General features: G+C 42.4%; 1 protein-coding gene across 1 annotated transcript in view; it reads left to right on the top strand.

Annotated features, from left to right (window-relative positions):
• The first annotated feature begins 808 nt into the window (after window positions 1–808).
• The window catches only part of npr2 (natriuretic peptide receptor 2), a 52,618-nt gene continuing 35,925 nt past the window's right edge, over window positions 809–17,501 (top strand). Inside the window, exons 1-5 of the mRNA XM_076758518.1 lie at window positions 809–1,815; window positions 10,039–10,220; window positions 11,895–12,008; window positions 12,397–12,532; window positions 13,607–13,701. Of these exons, the coding sequence (XP_076614633.1) occupies window positions 1,119–1,815; window positions 10,039–10,220; window positions 11,895–12,008; window positions 12,397–12,532; window positions 13,607–13,701 (1,224 nt within the window). The 5' untranslated portion in view covers window positions 809–1,118. The remainder of the gene's footprint in view (window positions 1,816–10,038; window positions 10,221–11,894; window positions 12,009–12,396; window positions 12,533–13,606; window positions 13,702–17,501) is intronic.

Raw genomic sequence — 17,501 nt, 5'->3', positions numbered from 1 at the left:
AGATCCACTCCAGACATGTTTGAAGACATATGAATATACTTTATACTTTAATTCAAGGACAGACCAGCAGGAGGAGCTGTTCAGTAACTGTGATTGATGCGCTGCCAAGCCCATCAAATCAATCAATCAATCCACAGCGCCATCAACAGGCAGCGACCTTTTGACTATAACCCACAGACAATTAAACAATCTGTTAAAAAAAAAAATGGTGCAGAAATATAAAATCCACCCCTCCAATAACTGACATGCTCAATATTAAACATTAAATTTGTTAAAAGGCGCACGTGAATCCCCAGTTTCTCAGCAGTAATTCTGCAGACTGCAGCGGATCGATACTGTACTCTGCAACCAGCAGGGGGCGACTCACGCCCGTATTCAGGTTTATTTATGCACTGCAAAAAATAGGCCTTCCAAATATTTCAACGTGTAATTTCGTCCGTCGCACTTTGCTTTACAGTCAGATTGTTTCATTCAAACATGAACAACTTTTACACACGCTGACTGTTGTTCTGCGCCTCGTGCAGGTCCGTTTGTGAGTGTGTTTTTAGACACACAAGTCTCACTCAGGATCTGCTGTGATCTTTAAGGAGGCAGAATAAACAAAATTCTTCCGTTGATTAGGAAAAACCTGAGAGATATGATCTGCACCGAAATCACATCACTTTCTTAGAAACTCTGGATTATTTGCCGATGGGACCGCGCAGTGGTCAACAGATTAATGGAAGTGGACTTTTCTTGCAGTGTGTGACGTGTGGGGGCCGAGCAGAGGGCTGCTCTGATTTAAGTTGCAGTCATCTGGATGGATGTTATCACTCTCCGAGAGACTATCAGCGTGAGGACCACGCTGCGCTGGAAAAGTCGCTTTGGGAAGTACGCGAACTTCATTTAACGTGGATTTACGCAGCGAAGACGCATGGCACAGCCCGGGCTGGCGTGACAGGATGACGCCTTTACCGACTTTGTGTGACTTTTGAGAGAGAAGGGAACAGAGAGCGACGAAGACGGATACTTATGGTTAGGTGTCGGGGTGCCACAGCCGGCAGAGTCTCCTCTCCAAACGGTGCGCTCTCCGTGGCCACACTTTCCTCTGTGGGACTTCCAAGCGGCTGGGACGCGACATGGGATGCAGAAGCGCGCTGGGATGCTGCCTGCTCGCGGCGCTGTCCTGCTGCCTCCTCCCCGGCTGCAGAGGTAACATAACCGTAGCGGTGATGCTGCCGGACAACCACCACAAGTATCCGTGGGCTCTGCCGCGCGTCTTCCCGGCCATCCTCATGGCGCACGAGGATCTGCACGGGAAACACGGGCTGCTGCTCGGTCGCTACATCAACATCCTGAACTACAGCACCGAGGACCCCGCAGCGGGCTCATGCGCCGAGAGCCGAGCGCAGGTGGTGGCCGTGGACGCCAAGCTTTACATCCGCCCGGACGCTTTCTTCGGACCCGGGTGCGTGTACCCGCTGGCCTCCGTGGGGCGTTTCGCGTCCCACTGGAAACTCCCGCTGATCACAGCCGGTGGACCCGCGTACGGCTTCGACAAGCGAGACGAGTACCGGACCATCGTGCGCAGCGGGCCGTCCACCACCAAACTGGGGGACTTTGCCAACGTCCTGCACACGCACTTCAACTGGACGTCCCGGGCCGTGGTGATCTTCCACGACCTGCGGCAGGACGACCGGCCGCATTACTTTCTGTCGGAGGGGATCTACCTGAACCTGAAGGAGGAGATGAACATCACGGTGGAGGCCCAGCCGTACGAGGACGACTTCAAGTACTACAAGGATCTTATTACATTCATGAAGGAGCGCGGGAGAAGTAAGTACATGCTGGGGGGGAAGTGTGATTTGACATTTGAAATTCTGGGAATTAACACATGAAACACTGGCGCTCCCACAAAGACGCAAATCCAGACCCGCAGGGTTTTTTTTTTTTTGTTTTTTTTAAAAGTCACATCCTTAAATAACTTTTAATGTTTTCTGCTGGCTACCATAGAAATAATGCCAGTGGATGATCTGATGGGAAACCATTTAGTAAAACTGTCTCATTGGCTGCAGGCAGATTTCTTCTTGAATGCATCAGTCGACCTGTGCGTCAGGAGGAAAATATTTTAAAGGATATGTCTGTTTAGTGTGGAGCAGTAATTAAAGGTGTTTTACAAAATGCTGCAAAGGGAGATTCCGCTTTTACATAATGAGGTCAGAATGATTTTTTTCCCCCGGCAGATACAAACAGAGGTGGACTGGAATAGGGGCAGGGAAAAGCCTGTTTATTCCGGAGTTATTACAGAGGAATGTTTAGGCTGTGGGCAGTCTGCTGCCGCTGCCGGTTTATTGCCTTGCGGAGGACCACCACCTGCGTTTTTTAAAGCCGGAGACAGACAGAGGTTAAGATCGAATGGGTGCCCTCCAAGCCAAAACATGCCTTGGAGGCCCATGTGTGGTTCACTGCATACATTCTTGCTGCTGCTGTTCATTGACTCATGACTCATGCTGTGAAGCTAAACTTCATCCAATATTAGTGGAGATGCCAACGTTTCCAAAGATGCCAGGCTGAGTTTGGGGTGAATGTGCCTAAAATTCTAAAATGATGTGCAGGAGAATAGAAGATTTCTATTTGATGGAATGATACAGCCGGTGGTTGATTATTTCACTCAGTGAAAACATTTCAAAATGATACAGAACAAGCCTGTATGATGCTGTCAGCAGTGTTGTGTTAGTAAGATTTTCCACTCCTTGAAAGTAATAAAAAAAGAGAAACTAAATGGTTAACAGTTAATGTAGAAATATTGTATCCAGCTGCAAAACAGTCCTTTGCCTTTTAAATAAAAGTACAGCTTTTTTTTGTTTTGTTTTTGTGTTTGGCTGAAGCGTAAATCACACAGCAGAGTGGCTGTTAAATCACTCGTCACTGTTCTCGCCTTAAGTTTAATTAACTGGAAACATTGTGAGGCTGACTTCATGATTACTGCTGTTGTGAAAAGTTAACTGTGTGACTGAGAGTCTGGACTGCGGCGCGTGTGTCTGTGGATGAGGAGAGCTGAAGGGCAGGATCTGCAAAAACTGCAGAAGCAATGTGTGCAAAATGACAACCAACACTGATCCTTTATAGATCAGTCAAAAGCCACTAACAGGAACCAAGTTTGGTTTACCAAGTTGTGGAAATATTATAGTCATGAATGTAAATAATCCTTTAAAATTAGAGTTGGTAGGATACATTTATTTGTTTTCTTTCCTAGAGTCAGATGTGAATTTGACATCAGTGATGTCTGCACAGGAGTGAGGAGGCAATTAGCTTAGCTTAGCATAAAGTCCTTACCAACACCTGTAAAGCTCACCGTTTAACATGTTTTCTCTTGTGTTTTTTGCCTGTACAAGAACAGAAAGGGAAAGACATCAGTTTGTTGTTTAAGAGGAAGTTATGTGCTGTACTGTTTCTCCATGAACGATAGCCGGGTGCAGTGACTGTGGGCACCTTTCTCAAGCCTTGTCCTCACAGGGAGGTCACCAGGTTTGGGTACAGAGCTGGTCACTATATCTGGCAACCCGCGCTGCAGCTGGAGATGTTGCATTGGTGTGCTTGTCAGGTGGATAAACTGTCAAGAGACACTTCCTTCATGTAACTAGCCCTAAAATGCAAATGCATTTCTGGTCATGCACAGATTTTGCGAACAAGATGCAATGCGTTAATTATAGCGAGCTTTAGAGGCATTGATAATCATATGTTTGGACTGTGGAGAGAGCCAGGCTAGCTGTTTCCCTGTATTTCCAGTCTTTATGCTAAGCTAGGCTAACCACATCCCCACTCAAGCTCTGTAGCACACAAGCATGAGATGATGTTGCTTATTTGATGATACTGTTTGTTTTATGTTGCTTTTAGATTTTCCACAACCTGGCAAACCAAAAGCTCTTCTTATTTCTTATCAAGGCATCAGCTAACTCTTCGATCTGAAAATGCCCAAACACAGAGGATAAGAATCAGTAAAATAATTGGTATTACTTGTTCCCCTGGGACTGTCTTCTCAAGAAAAAAGAAAGCATTAGCATCAGTTTTAATTAACCACAGCAGTCATATCAGTAATACCAATATTACTGCTTTAATGTGTTTGTAATGCTAATTTATGACAACAGACATGGGCATCAGATCAGAAAACACTTGTATGAGCAGCTTTGGAGGCCAATTCAAATAATGTGTGTGGTCCTCTACGAGTTCAGACAGCGCTGAAACATTTTAGGTAATGCTTGAAAGTCATTGTGTCATTCCAGTGTGTCATCAAAAGATTGTTGTTTTTTCAAAGTTAATATATTCTAATAGCCACATTTATCCCATTTTAAATGCAAAATTGGACTGAGTCTACAAAGTTATGAGTAATCAATAAAGTAATGGGGAAAAAAGTACAGTAATTTCCCATGAAATGTTTGAGTAAGTATGCTCACCCTTCATAATGACACACGGTATAATGTTTTTCTCAAACTTGAACGCTTGTGTTCCTCTGAATTCATATTCAGAGATGCATCTGATCCTGATGTGCAACTATAGTGCATGGGTGTGTTGCAAAATATTTATCTCCCTATACTCCTGGGAATTTTGGGAGGGAATCATTTTTGGAACAGCTCAACATCTTGCAGCAAACACTGCCTCTAACCAGTAAATCTTGGTGTATTATAGTTTCTGGCACTGTGAAACAAACAGTTTGAAACCTCTTAATCTGTTGTTACAGTAACGGCATCAACAAATAATGGAATAAACACAGTGTAAAGGTAATTAAAGGGCGGCGCAGCAGCAATGGAAAGAGGTGAAAGGTGCAAGCGATCAAACACCCCCCCTTCCCAGATGAATTATGGAGTTGCCGCAGTGAGCTGGAGGTCAGGGAAGCTAATGGTTTTGTCTGGGCTTGTCCTGGCTCGGCATTCAGCTCACTTTTAACCCAGCAGATAACCTCCGGGCGATCGGCTCTGTAATGTCACCTGACTGCCGACTGGGTTCAAACAGCAAGAGGCTATGAGCTGAGGAGGGAAAGGAAGACTGGGGCTTTTAACATGAAGCCACACATCATTGGAGCTTTGACAGCTGACCGAGTTAATTGCATGCTGCTGCGGAGTTAAACACCCCTCCCATCACCACCTTCAATTTCCCAAATTCCTCATTTCAGTACCTGGGAAATGCAGATGTGGGACGCAACCCTGTGCACTTACTTAAGATTTGAAGAACTGATAACTTACTTGAAAGTGTTTTCCATTATGTGGAACTTTCTACACTGCATTCCTTTTACTCCTCCTGACAGCTGGAGATACTGTACTTTGTAAATTCTGATTTTACGTTCGACATTAGATAAGCTCATTACCAAACACCCAGACTCTCCAGACCCTCTGAAGCCCTAAAAGTTGCAGGATCACTGCATGTCAGTGTTTATTTGGTAGTTTGACTAATTGCAACTTTGTAGGGAAATTTACACCCATAAAGCACAATAACAGCTAAGGCAGGTCCTGCATTATTTTGGACTGTAATTTTGTGGCCCAGTCTTGCTGAGGTTCCAGGCCTCTAAATCACTGGTAATTGAACAATGCTAACAGTCTACAGTCATGCCGGCAGCTCTGTGAGGCTGTACTCAGCTTTCAGCTAAATGCTAACATCAGCATCCCAACATGCCTATAGTGACAATGTTAACATGCTGATGTTTAGCAGGTATAATGTTGACCAATTTCACCACCTTAGGTACAGATGCTAGCATTAAACATGTACTAATTAGCATAAAGAAAGCAGAGCTGAGGCTGATTTGAGTGTGATTGCATTTGGTCATGAACCAAATTGAACTTTAACTTTATTATCAGGTCCAAATTTTAAAGTCATTACACTCCCTTGAATATGTACCTTGAATATGTGCACCAAATTTAACAGCAATCCATCCAATAATAGAAAAGACATTTCACTGAAAAAAGCCAATGCAGAAATCTCAACGATGGATATCTAAAACTCTGGACAGATACAACTAAAACATAATCATCTTTCTGGCTCTCTGACCCGTTCAGTACAGGTGTGCAGTCCCTCTTCCAGCTCTGGCACAGTGTGAGATGAAAGCAGTTCTCTGAGCACTGTGAATGCATTCCAGCTCCCATCACAGTGCCCAGTGACACTCTTGCCTTGATGCTTTTCAGTCCGTTAATGGCACACAAGAGGGAAAAATTTCAGCTGTGTGAGTGGAAGAGTACATCAGCCTGCGTTGCTTTTCCTTTTTTCTGTTTCAAGTACATATGCCAGTGGTTTGCATCTCCCTGTGAGTGATGGAAAGAGCGTCTCTTCACAATGAAGCTCAGGTAGTGCCTCTGTGTAGCAGCAAAAATCCTGCTTCGCTCCCAGGAAGCAACAATGGCCGAGGGTTAGACGAACGACATGTTGCTTTCGCGCGTTCTGTTTTGTTCAGTCTTCTATGCAAAGAAATGCTACAGAAGTCTTTATTTTACAACAGAGCGGTAAAAGCCCCCCAGACAGATTAGAGCGTGAAAGAGAAAGAGCTGGAGGATAATCTTCTCTGAAAAAGATTCAGCTACAAGACAAACATGACACGTTAGAAAATCCAGCGTAATCCAATCGAGAAGGCAACAATAACACACTGAGAGCAGCAATTGGCTTGCTTCCTGTCTGTGTACTTGCGTGTGATTATCTATGGAGCCATCAGCAGTGAAATGGCCCAATTTACAAGCCAAACACAGTGTAATTAAGAATCTAAGTAATGAAAATGATTGGTGCAGGGGTGTGACTTTTCCACTGGTGAAGAGAGTTTGTAATACAGGCCTTCATATTCACTACAAAAATAATAATCTTTACAAATCGGCTCTAGAAGTGAGTCCATATCACCTGTGTCCAATACGAATCAGCTTGTTTTCAACAGTCCATAAATCCAAGAGTTCATTTTCATGATACTATACATTCTCACTATGAAATGTCTCAAATAAAAGGAAATTGTTAACTAACAATGCACACTGACAGAGGAATGCTTCCTGCAGCAATTTCATTATTTTCAGGTTTTATTCTTTTAGAGAAGAGTTGAATCAACGTAGAGTCATTTTGGAGGATGTTCTCTGCTGTTTCTTGTGCATGAAAGGCAAACTCTACCAGTGACAATGAGAACTACTATGAGCCGTCAGTGCTAACATCTGTGTAAAAACACAGTGCGTTAGTTTTGTTATTATTATTTTATGAAACTGTTATTTAATCAGGTAAGTCTCATCATGTGCCTCAGAGCACAGACAGGAGGAAGAGGATCGAGCTAAGGAAGCAATTACACGTTCCAACTGAATTTGCCACCAAACCCTTTGCTACACTGTTAAATGCCCTAATGAGGATCAGCACATCCAACTGCAGATCTGTCTGCAAGTGTTTCCAGGCTGCAGGGCCAGAGAACATACAGTAAAAGCCTGTTTGCCCGTTTCAGTGCAAACCTTGGGGACAGACCGTAAGAGATTATCATTTGAAGTCCCTTTATGCTTCACAGGAGTGTCCACAAGGCAGATAGAGATAAACTAGGACCGTGGATGAGCACAGAAAAAAGGCATTTCTCTAAACAAATCATATTACCTGTTGTGGCGCTCTCAGGAGTTACTTGTTTTTATATGGTGAGATTTTATGCTTTGTAACATTTTCTGTGTTTTCCTTGGCACAGCTCCTTTGGTTTAACTTGGGTGTCATTATCTTGACACATGGCAGACTGCGTTGTTATCGAGGAGAGAGCACTCAGAGCTCATGCATTTGTCATCTATGTGTGTAATGCGTTGGTTGTTTTAATAGCAGAAGATTTGAACCGATGTTCAGATCTGGGTCAGCATCAAAACACACATTAGGAACAGAAAATCACAGGCTGAGAAATCCTTTTAAAAATCCTGGTTTGACATCAGAACACTAATCACTTGTTCTTTGGTTGTACCTCAGAAAATGCCAACAGATATGTTGCTAAATCAGACAACAGCGCTTAAAACAACAAAGTGGAGGAAAAAATAAGACTTTTTTAAGGTTTATGTATAACTACTCAAGCAAATTAGTCTCATGAAGATATGAATTTAGGACTTTATTACGGGATAAATTATACATGCAGGAGATTTTCTGCACTGGACAGATTAGAGCCGAAACAAGGCCGATTACCATCCCAGAGTCTGTGAAGTGGAACAACTTGTACCAAACAATTTAATGTGCTTTTGTGTAAAGTAAAGCCCTGGCAGGTCCGTGTACTGTACGACTGCTACAACACAGGAGGACATTTTCCCCCAGCTGTGCAGCACGTTTGTTTTGGGAGTGGTCCAGGAGACAGCGGGACTACTTGGCACGGTGAGCCATGTTGGAGGAGGTGAGAGTTGGGGTCTAAACAGCAGCCGACTTTGGTCTAACACATGAGGAAATGTCTGCTAACTGGGAGGACAGCCTCGTAGCTGGCAGCAGCCACTCTGACAAACGCTGCAAATGGAAATAATTCTACCTTTTTTTATTCATGACTCAACGGCAGCGAGGGTGTAGGTGGCAGAGCGAAGGTAGTGGGTAGAGACACTGCGAGAGGCTCGAACAGAGGTCTCAAGTTTGAGTCCTGCACCAGCGAAGCATGAAGCGTTGCCTCGTCTTTGAGCAAGACAGCGTCTGCCTGCTCGCTGAGGTTAAAGCTAACATTTCTAACTTTCTGTTCATGCTTGAACTGTATCCAAAAATACCAAAAATAGGGTCTAGAATTTTAATTCTATTCCATGCAGCCATTTTTTTTTTTTGTCCGGCTGCTTGTGTTTAGACGACATTGAAGTGTTGAGAACAGTGGCTTCTGTGAAATGAAAAATTTTCATGAATATTTCTGGATTGGAATAAAGTTTTCTCAGTTTGTCTGAATCAATAAGTCCATCATAAAATAACAAAAACTGGGTTTTTAGTCCCTGCTCCTTTAGAATGACAGATAAGTGTTTTCTGCTCTCACTGCTATGCTTAAGGTTTGGTGAAGTCGAGGCATTAAAACACTGCTTTGTTAAGTTAGGAGACTTTGGTTTTGTTGACCCCTCCATCCCCACCTGAACATGTGTTTCTGCTGGAGGGCTTTGCCACTTTAATGTAAACATATTGTTGTGGTGCATTTTCAGAAAGGACTGGTGCTGTTTCGTTTCTTGGCATTCTGGTTTGAGTCCTCTGAACCAATATTGGCCCTCGTCTTTGAATGATTTCTGTCTCACTTCTGGCTTCTTTGCTGCCTCTGATAGATTCAGTGTTGCATATGCAGCAGATGATCTATTTGAATCAGACATTTCAAACATCGAAATGTGTGCCAGCTACCAAAGAGTGTTATCCGCTGCTCGTGTTATGCTGTTTCAGTGTATGAAAAGACAAAACATGGTGGAAAATGTGTCACACAGCTCCAGTGCAGCCACAGTGAATGTGCAGGTCTGCATGCATTACAGCACCGTGCATGTAAGAAGTTTCCGATTTCTGCTTTAAAGCTGATTTTGTTGTATCTTTGACATCTTCTGAAGCTTCTCCCAGCTCGCTGTGGATGTTTTGAAACTCAACACGAGTCACAGCTGAGGTTCAGAACATCCACACAGAGCAAGCTGAAAGAAAACTTTGGGCAAACAACAAAATCAAGCAATGCTTCTCCAAGCAAAGAGGCCAGTAAACCCCTGCCAGCCAGCTACTTTCTCTTCCCACTGCTCCAGCCTCAGACCCGTGGGCTTCCAGGCTCTTAGCCCACCCTCTGCTCTCCACCCTCAGTCACTGTCTCTGCTCTGTTGGTGCCTGTCACAGATGGTGATCTGGTTCTTGCCTGTATGTGTATGCGAGCCTTACATCTGGCATTTATTCTTGTATAGATTATTTCAGATTATGTTCTTATACAGATCAACTCAAATTGTCTTGAGTGTAACAGAAAGAACACAAAATGATGCAGATTGCTGCATGACAATGAAGAAAAATCTGAATTGAACTCTTGACCTGTTTAAAGAAAAGCAGTCTTCTAAAGAAGCAAGTGACTGATGAGGATAAACACGGTTTTTTTTTTTCTTCTTCTTCTTCTGTCTTCAGTTGTGTACATCTGCGGCCCTCTGGAGACTTTCCTGAACATCATGAAACTGTTTCAAAGCGAGATCCAGGACCCGGAAAACTACGCCATTTTCTATCTGGACGTGTTTGCAGAGAGCCTGGCCGATCGCAAACCGTGGCAGAACTCTGACTCGGACTGGGCCGATCCCATCAAGGTCTTCAAGGTACGGTGAACACAGAGCACGACATGCACATGCATGCAGGTAGACACGCATATACAGTGTGTGGCAACAGCTCCAGCAGCCAGGTGGATCACGGTTCTTGATAAAATGAGACTGTGCTCAGGCTCTTTGTAGATTTATTGAACCTGCATTTGACATGAGGAATGTGTGTCTCTGACAGCATATATTTAATTAACTGTTTCTGCTCATTTTTTTCTCTAAACCTCAGTCTTTGTCTTGCTCTATTTACTGAATCACACAGAACAAAGTCCTTAAATCGAGCTGAAAACTTGGTTCAAATACTCTCAGATTCACTTGTTTCTGATAGCTTGTATGATGCTTCTTAAATCAGAATCAAGGGAAGCTTTTATAGTAATGACAGGCATATAATAGAGGCGTACGTGCACACTAACTGACCATCTTTGGAGGCTTCATCATGTTTGACAATGGACGGACAAATTGAGTCTCCCAAATGACAAGGACCCCTCAACCCCGGCGAACGCTTTAAGGAGTGAAATTCTTGCATGACATTAACGAACGAGGAGATGTGTTTTCACAGGAAGCCATTTAGCCTGACAAATTAGTGCACTGTGACATAAGAGAGCAGGTACAGACGTGTCGGTCGTCTAATTTATCTCCCTAAAGGTCACGCTGGCTTCTCTTAATTGTCTTTAATTCAACGTTCCCAAAGTTTTGTAGGAGAAAGGTTTTTTTCTGAATTTACATCCAGCATAATGTTAAACTGATTATGGCAATTTTGCTCATAATGGATGCACGAAATGCTTTAAATGCAGTTGAAACATTAACGTTAATGCAAATGAATGTCCTCATTTGCATTCCATTTGCATGACTTTAAGGTGATTTTCTGTTTGCATAATTCCTCACATATGTCCACCTTTTACCCCTGCACATTTAGAATACCCTCTTAGTCCTCATAATTGGCCTTCTCACATGTTTATTAGCTAACAGCAAACTGATAATAACAAGGTATTCTTCAGAAACTGCTTGAATCAGCCTCCACACGCTCGAGAAGTTGTAGCTTGCCTCATGGTGCTGTTTACAAAGGTTGGACTTATTTCAAGAAGAAAGCATTTTTAAGATTGTAGACATGATTTCATGAGTAATTGATGGGATTTTTTTTTTCCAGTGTTGGTATTGAACACAGCGATCTCAGTATCTGTCCATCTGAATATGAACTGCTCCTAACCTTGGCTGGAGAGCAACATTTTGGCTCTCATTCTGCTGATCATGCAAGGCGATAATTTGTCTGCGAGCCATCACAGGGCTCATTATGGCAATATGCTTCCTTCGGAGCAATAATTGCTTGTGGAAGTTTGCGGTGGGATTCCAGCAGGCGTTGTAACATAAAAAAACCATCTATTGCCCTTCTAGTGAAGAGCAAAGCTGGAGCGCTTCACAGAAATGTCTGAAACTTGTTTCTGTGATAGCAGCGAGTATATCAACAGAATCAAAGGTTGATTGGTCAAACATTAACCATCTCTGTCTGCACTCATGTGTTACAACCAGCATTTTCCAAATGAACAAAATATGATCGTGATAATGCAACAACATCTTTTTATATATATTTCTATTAGAAGAATGGATGTTTCAAGCTGCCTCATGCCCACATCTCACGCTGCAGTGTTTTAATGTTTTCCCTCTGTGTGTCTCCTCCAGTCTGTTTTCGTCATTACGTACCGGCCGCCTGATAATCCAGAGTACAAAGACTTCCAGAGGAAACTCCATGCCAAAGCTCAGAGGGATTTCGGTGTGCATTTGGAACCATCGCTGGTAATTTATAGCCTATGAAAACCTTGTGCGTTCTCAGCAGCATCACAGCCTCTTTAATCTTTTATAAGACATTCTGTGTGGAAAAATCCCCTCTGTGCTGTGTAATTGTCAGCAGTTAATGATAAATGATGTTGACAGTGATGTTCTCAATTAATACTTTTTCTTTTATTACTGCTTTCATCTCAGCTATTAAATATGGGACTTTCACTAAAGTACATTTGGCTGTAGGCTACCTTTAAGAAAAATGATCATTTCATTTGTTTGTGGGTATTTGGCACTGCCACCGGCCGAAATGACATCATTTCATCATTTTATTCCATTATTAAGGTCCTTAATTATAACTGTGTGTATTGCACAAACTCTCATTGTTGGGTCTGTCTTCTTGCAGATGGACTACATCGCCGGCAGCTTCTATGATGGTTTCGTGCTCTACGCAAAAGCTTTGGAGGAAACGCTGGCAGAGGGTGGAGCCCAGAATGACGGCATTAACATCACGATGAGGACGCAGAACCGCCGATTCTGGGGTAAGCAAATGTTGTTTCAACTTGTAAGAATGCTGCTTTTGATGTGTGTGCCACACTGACTCCTAAGCTGCAGCTACACCTGGATGTGACCTCATGCAAAATGTGAACTTGATGTGTGAAAGCCTCCACCTCCACTTGCTGTAAAGCCATGGCTGCCTCTCAGATAACAGGCCTGTCCAATAAACATGCAGCGAGGCCAAGTGACCGGCCCAGCTGGCTGTTATCGGAAAGCACCGTTGACCCCAAAATGCGATTAAAATACACCCTTTCAACACAATAATTAGAGAGTCATTGAACAGTTATCACACAGCACTCCAGATAATAGTCAGTGATGCTTGATGTGGGTGATCACACACTTCCTTGTTTACTTTGCTGGCTGGAAGAAGCAGAACAATGGGATTTTGTTGCTTCAGCTTAAAAGGGCTGAGGAGGGTCATTTTGCTCAGCACGATGGGAAAAAAACAAGGCAAATAGACCCCCTGTTGAAAATAATAATGGAGACTTTCACTTCATTATTGTTGATTTATTTTTGACAGTGTTTAATGTTACCTGGTTTTTACTGAAGCAAAAGCTTTTTCAAATATCCACGAGTGGCTCAGTCAAAGCATTTTGTTCTACTTAGAGGTCACATTCCAGCTACACACGATGAGTGGAGTAAAATGCTGGACGCTCTGCTGCTACTGGCGTGATTTTCAGCATTATCTGTTTGAATAGAGCTCCATTACAAACTGTGGTGCAAAGAAATCAATGTTGTGAGCCTAATTGATGCTCTGTGCATCTGTGTTTGCACGAAGAATGTCAAATAATGTGTCTCGAAGGATGACTTGCAAAATCATGCAGGTAGGGAAAAAAAGGAGCCGGTACATGAAATCAGTAAAGCAAAAGCACTGTACTGATAATGAAGGACAAAGTGTCCATGTTTATGATGCCTGTGACTTGAAATACTCAAAACAAATGTACGTGGGAGCAGATGTACTGAGCTCTGCCTGTGTCATCATAGAAGGACCTTATATGACATGACACAATCTTGATGGCTAAACAGACCCTTGACGTGGATATTGTTTGTGTTTTTAGGAGTGACGGGACTTGTTACCACAGACCACAAAAATGCCAGGGATATAGACGTGAACCTGTGGGCGATGACCGACCAGGAGACAGGGGAGTACGGCGTAAGTCATGCTTTCAGTGCCTTCATGATCGATTTGTCTGACAGAGGTTGATGAGTAGTGTGTCCTGTGTAGTGTGAAGAGATGTAGTTTTCTCCTGTGGTGTGCAATGTTTTTGCATGAAACAGGATGGGAAGTGATTTTGAAGAGCACATTCAATGAGTCAAAGGCTTCAAAGTAGAACAATGATGTTAGCTTTTTCTTGGTGGTTTGGATCATTTGCCTCCTCCATCAGCCATAGTGTCTTTCATCTGAGGACATCATGTTGTGATTGCTCATTTTTTTTAGAGCTATGGTAAGAGCAGAGAGGTTGGCTGAATGGACCGAAAACCTTGGATGCTTTTGCAGGAAAATGCTGGGATTTTAATACAAAACTATGTAAGATTTTCATGTGTTTTCTTGACTGTGAAGATGGTGGAACAATGCACCCAGAGGCACACAGATTGTCAGGCAGAGCTGCTGCAGTTTAAAAACAGATCTGGCATCGAGACATTTCTGTTGTGCATGGACTGGGCTGATAAGCAAATGAGGAAGGACTCAGGCGACCTTTTTCTTTCACACCGTGTTATTTTTCACTGCTAATGCTGTTACCAGAATTACCCGAGTTTCACAACCAATGCTGCTTTCTGACACCTTTTCTTTCAAAAACATGAACGTCTGTTTCTACATTTCTACCCATTTCAGCCAGAAACAACCTTTTTTTATTCAACAAAAGATGTCAGAGTTTGCAAATGTTAAATCCTGTGTAAGCACAAGCAGTCATATGAGAACTTTGTCTAAATAAAATGGTCTGAAAGTGGCAAATTTTTTTAAGTCAGCTTTTGGTAGATGGCATTTTTGACTACTCGGCGCTGTCTATCTAGACTGTGGCTTGTCGTCAGATTATTTGGCCGAGACTCCGCTGTTGGGAATGAACGGGGCTTTTATGTAAATGAGGATTAGAGTTGTTTCTCATATATCATGTTGTTTTTCTCTGTTTTCACAGTTTCGCAGTCTTCTCACATGAGGCTCAGTATGGAGCGTTATTGATAAAAAGCCCCTTGAAGAGCTTTTCATTTGTGTCTGTGATGCATGTCTGTGATATTTGGTTCCCATAATTACTGTAGTGTGTACACAAGTACTAATAATAGTCATCAGCATAGAAACATAAAACATGTCTCCTGCAAAATAGTCTTTGAGGTCAACTGAACGACTTTGATATAAACTGCAGATCGTCTTTATGACTCGTTTTCAGCCTCAGTGCATCAATCTGTTTACACTGAATAATAAGAGTGACTGAAAACAATGCAGGGTTAATTCTCTTCATGTGTCTCTAATTACTCTAATGCTTTTCAGCAGAATGTGTGTCGTTTCAAACCTCAGTCCTTGCTGGTGTTTGGCTGTTGATGCAGAGAAAGCAAATGGATATGACCATGTGGGAGATATTCAGGGGTCCTGACTTCTCTAATGATAAGATGCATAAAACCCCAAATTTCCCTCACAGTCAGATGAAAATATTTGTGTATGTTGTGCTCCACAAACACTGCTGTGAACTGCTCCACCATGTGTTTTTTTTTTTTCTCTGAGGGTAGAAGAAGTGGGTTAGCTACATTTGACTTCAGTTAGAATTTTATAGCGGTCCTCAGAGGCTGTCAAGCGCGACTTCCTGGTCTCATTGGTCCGCGGCTTTTAATTGGTCCATTCATATGGCCGATTGACCCGAGTAGCCAGCAGCCAGGTCGGTCTCAGCTTTGACAAACTAGACTGCTGAATATGATGAAGAACTTGATTTTCAGAATGGAATATCCATCCATCAAAATGACTCCTAAACTTTGATGGACGGCTGCATCTTGATGTTTTTTCCATGGTTAATTCTTTTTTACGGCTGGATTTTCCTTTTCTACTTCTGTTTTCTATTTTTTAATTATCTGCCAAATGGATGAGTGCGCTTCTTTTACATGTCAGCAGCTACAAAGAAAAGATGCACTTGATCAGGCCCATGTTCAAGATATACAGTATATCTCACATTGCTGTTGAAGTGATACTGCTATGCACATGATAAATCACTGTCTCATCGTCTTATTTATTGTTCACAATGGGTGTGCAGGGTTTCTGTAATTTTTTTTGTAAGATCAAGCGTTTTTAAACATCTGTACACACAGTAATTTGATTCTTACATTTGTGAGGATAAGAGTTAACCCACAAACACTTTGACTCCCCTGTCCACATACTTCTGTGTGACAATCATTATTTTTTTCATAATCTGTCAAATCACTTCTTTCTAACTCCACACCCCAACATTTTTTTTCATTTTCTAACTTGCAGTCATCAGCCCCAACCGACTTTGTCTCAAATGACTGCTTGAGGGCATTTATTGCTATTATGAGATTCATCTGGAGCCACAGAAGCCTTTATACAACTCTTTTAACACGAACACCTGTAAACAACAGGTGTGTAAAGTTGGTGGAGTTCCCCTTTAATTCTGCAGTCTACAGTGATATTTCAGACAATAGTTAGTTTCCAGCTTTGTGGTATCTGACCCTGTTTCATTATGACATTTGTCCTTATCTCATACCTATGGGTGTTGTGCACAGGTATCCACCAACATTTAGCCAAATATATGTTTTCATCAGACAGTATGTTTACACTATATGTATTCCTCTGTGTGCATAACTGAGGTATTCTCAACACATTTGCTTCGCTGCTCCAGAGTGAACACGAGATGAAGTGAATTGTTGGATTTTTTTGGCAGTGCATTGCAGTAAACACAGCCCCTGAACTCAAATCCTGCAGCTATTTCAGACTGCGCTCCCTCTGCCCCTTCACCCATCACATTCTGCATTGTTTTGATGACCCTCTGCAGGGGTGATGGCCTTCAGGGTTTTAGCAGAGAGGACACAACATGCCTGGAGTATAGATGGAAAACATAAAAACTCCTCCAGCTGGTTAGAAACACCGGAGTCACATTTCACAGCAGGACAACAGATGCTGCTCATGAGGCTGCGCCGTCAAAATAAAGTTCTCACACACGCAGAACGCACGCACACACACAGGATGTTGGTCAGACGTTCCTTGCATAGTGAAAGGTGTGATGGAGACACTGTATTGTCTCATCAAACACACATAAAATAGAACTCTTGATGAGCTTTAAGGTTTTAATTGTATGTCACTGTGAAACATCAGTAGTCTTACTACTGAGGCCAAGATCTGAAATCATTATTTAAACCAGTATCATTATCTTGTGACTTAATTCTGATTATACTGATATTAGTTCCTATAATGTTTAGATTTTTAGGCTTGCTATCCAAAAGTAATGATTTATTTTCTATTGTATTTCTAGCTATGTTAAATGTCTCATGGCTGATGTCACGCGGGCAATCTTAACCATGTTTACCATCTTAGTTTAGCATGTTAGCACGCTAGCATTGACCAATTTGCACTAAACAGAAAGGACATCTGGAGCTGATGGAAATGTCATTTGTTTTGTTATCATTAGTGTTGCAGGTGTAAAGCAAAGTATTGGACAGATTGAAATTTTGACCAACCTTGCCATCTGTACAAGCAGAGCTTAATCTAACGCTCCACATGGTTTGCTAAACATCTTGGATGTCATCCATGGAAACTGAAAAGCTGGCAATATATCACTGTCAATCATGGCTTAACTTCAACCAATCAGATTAATGAACCGTATAATGTAGGAGAGCGAAAGCTTTGCCGAAGCCAGAAAACGTCTTTTCCTTCAGTGCTTTTAAGTGCTCTTGTTTGAATGAAGAAATGCTCTCCAGTTCTGCGATAACTGATGCCATAGGTGCATCTACACTTAT

Source organism: Chaetodon auriga, chromosome 19, assembly GCF_051107435.1.
Source record: "Chaetodon auriga isolate fChaAug3 chromosome 19, fChaAug3.hap1, whole genome shotgun sequence".
NCBI classification, from domain to species: domain Eukaryota; kingdom Metazoa; phylum Chordata; class Actinopteri; order Chaetodontiformes; family Chaetodontidae; genus Chaetodon; species Chaetodon auriga.
The sequence above is the reverse complement of the archived record's forward strand: the minus strand, read 5'-3'. Positions and strand labels throughout refer to the sequence as shown.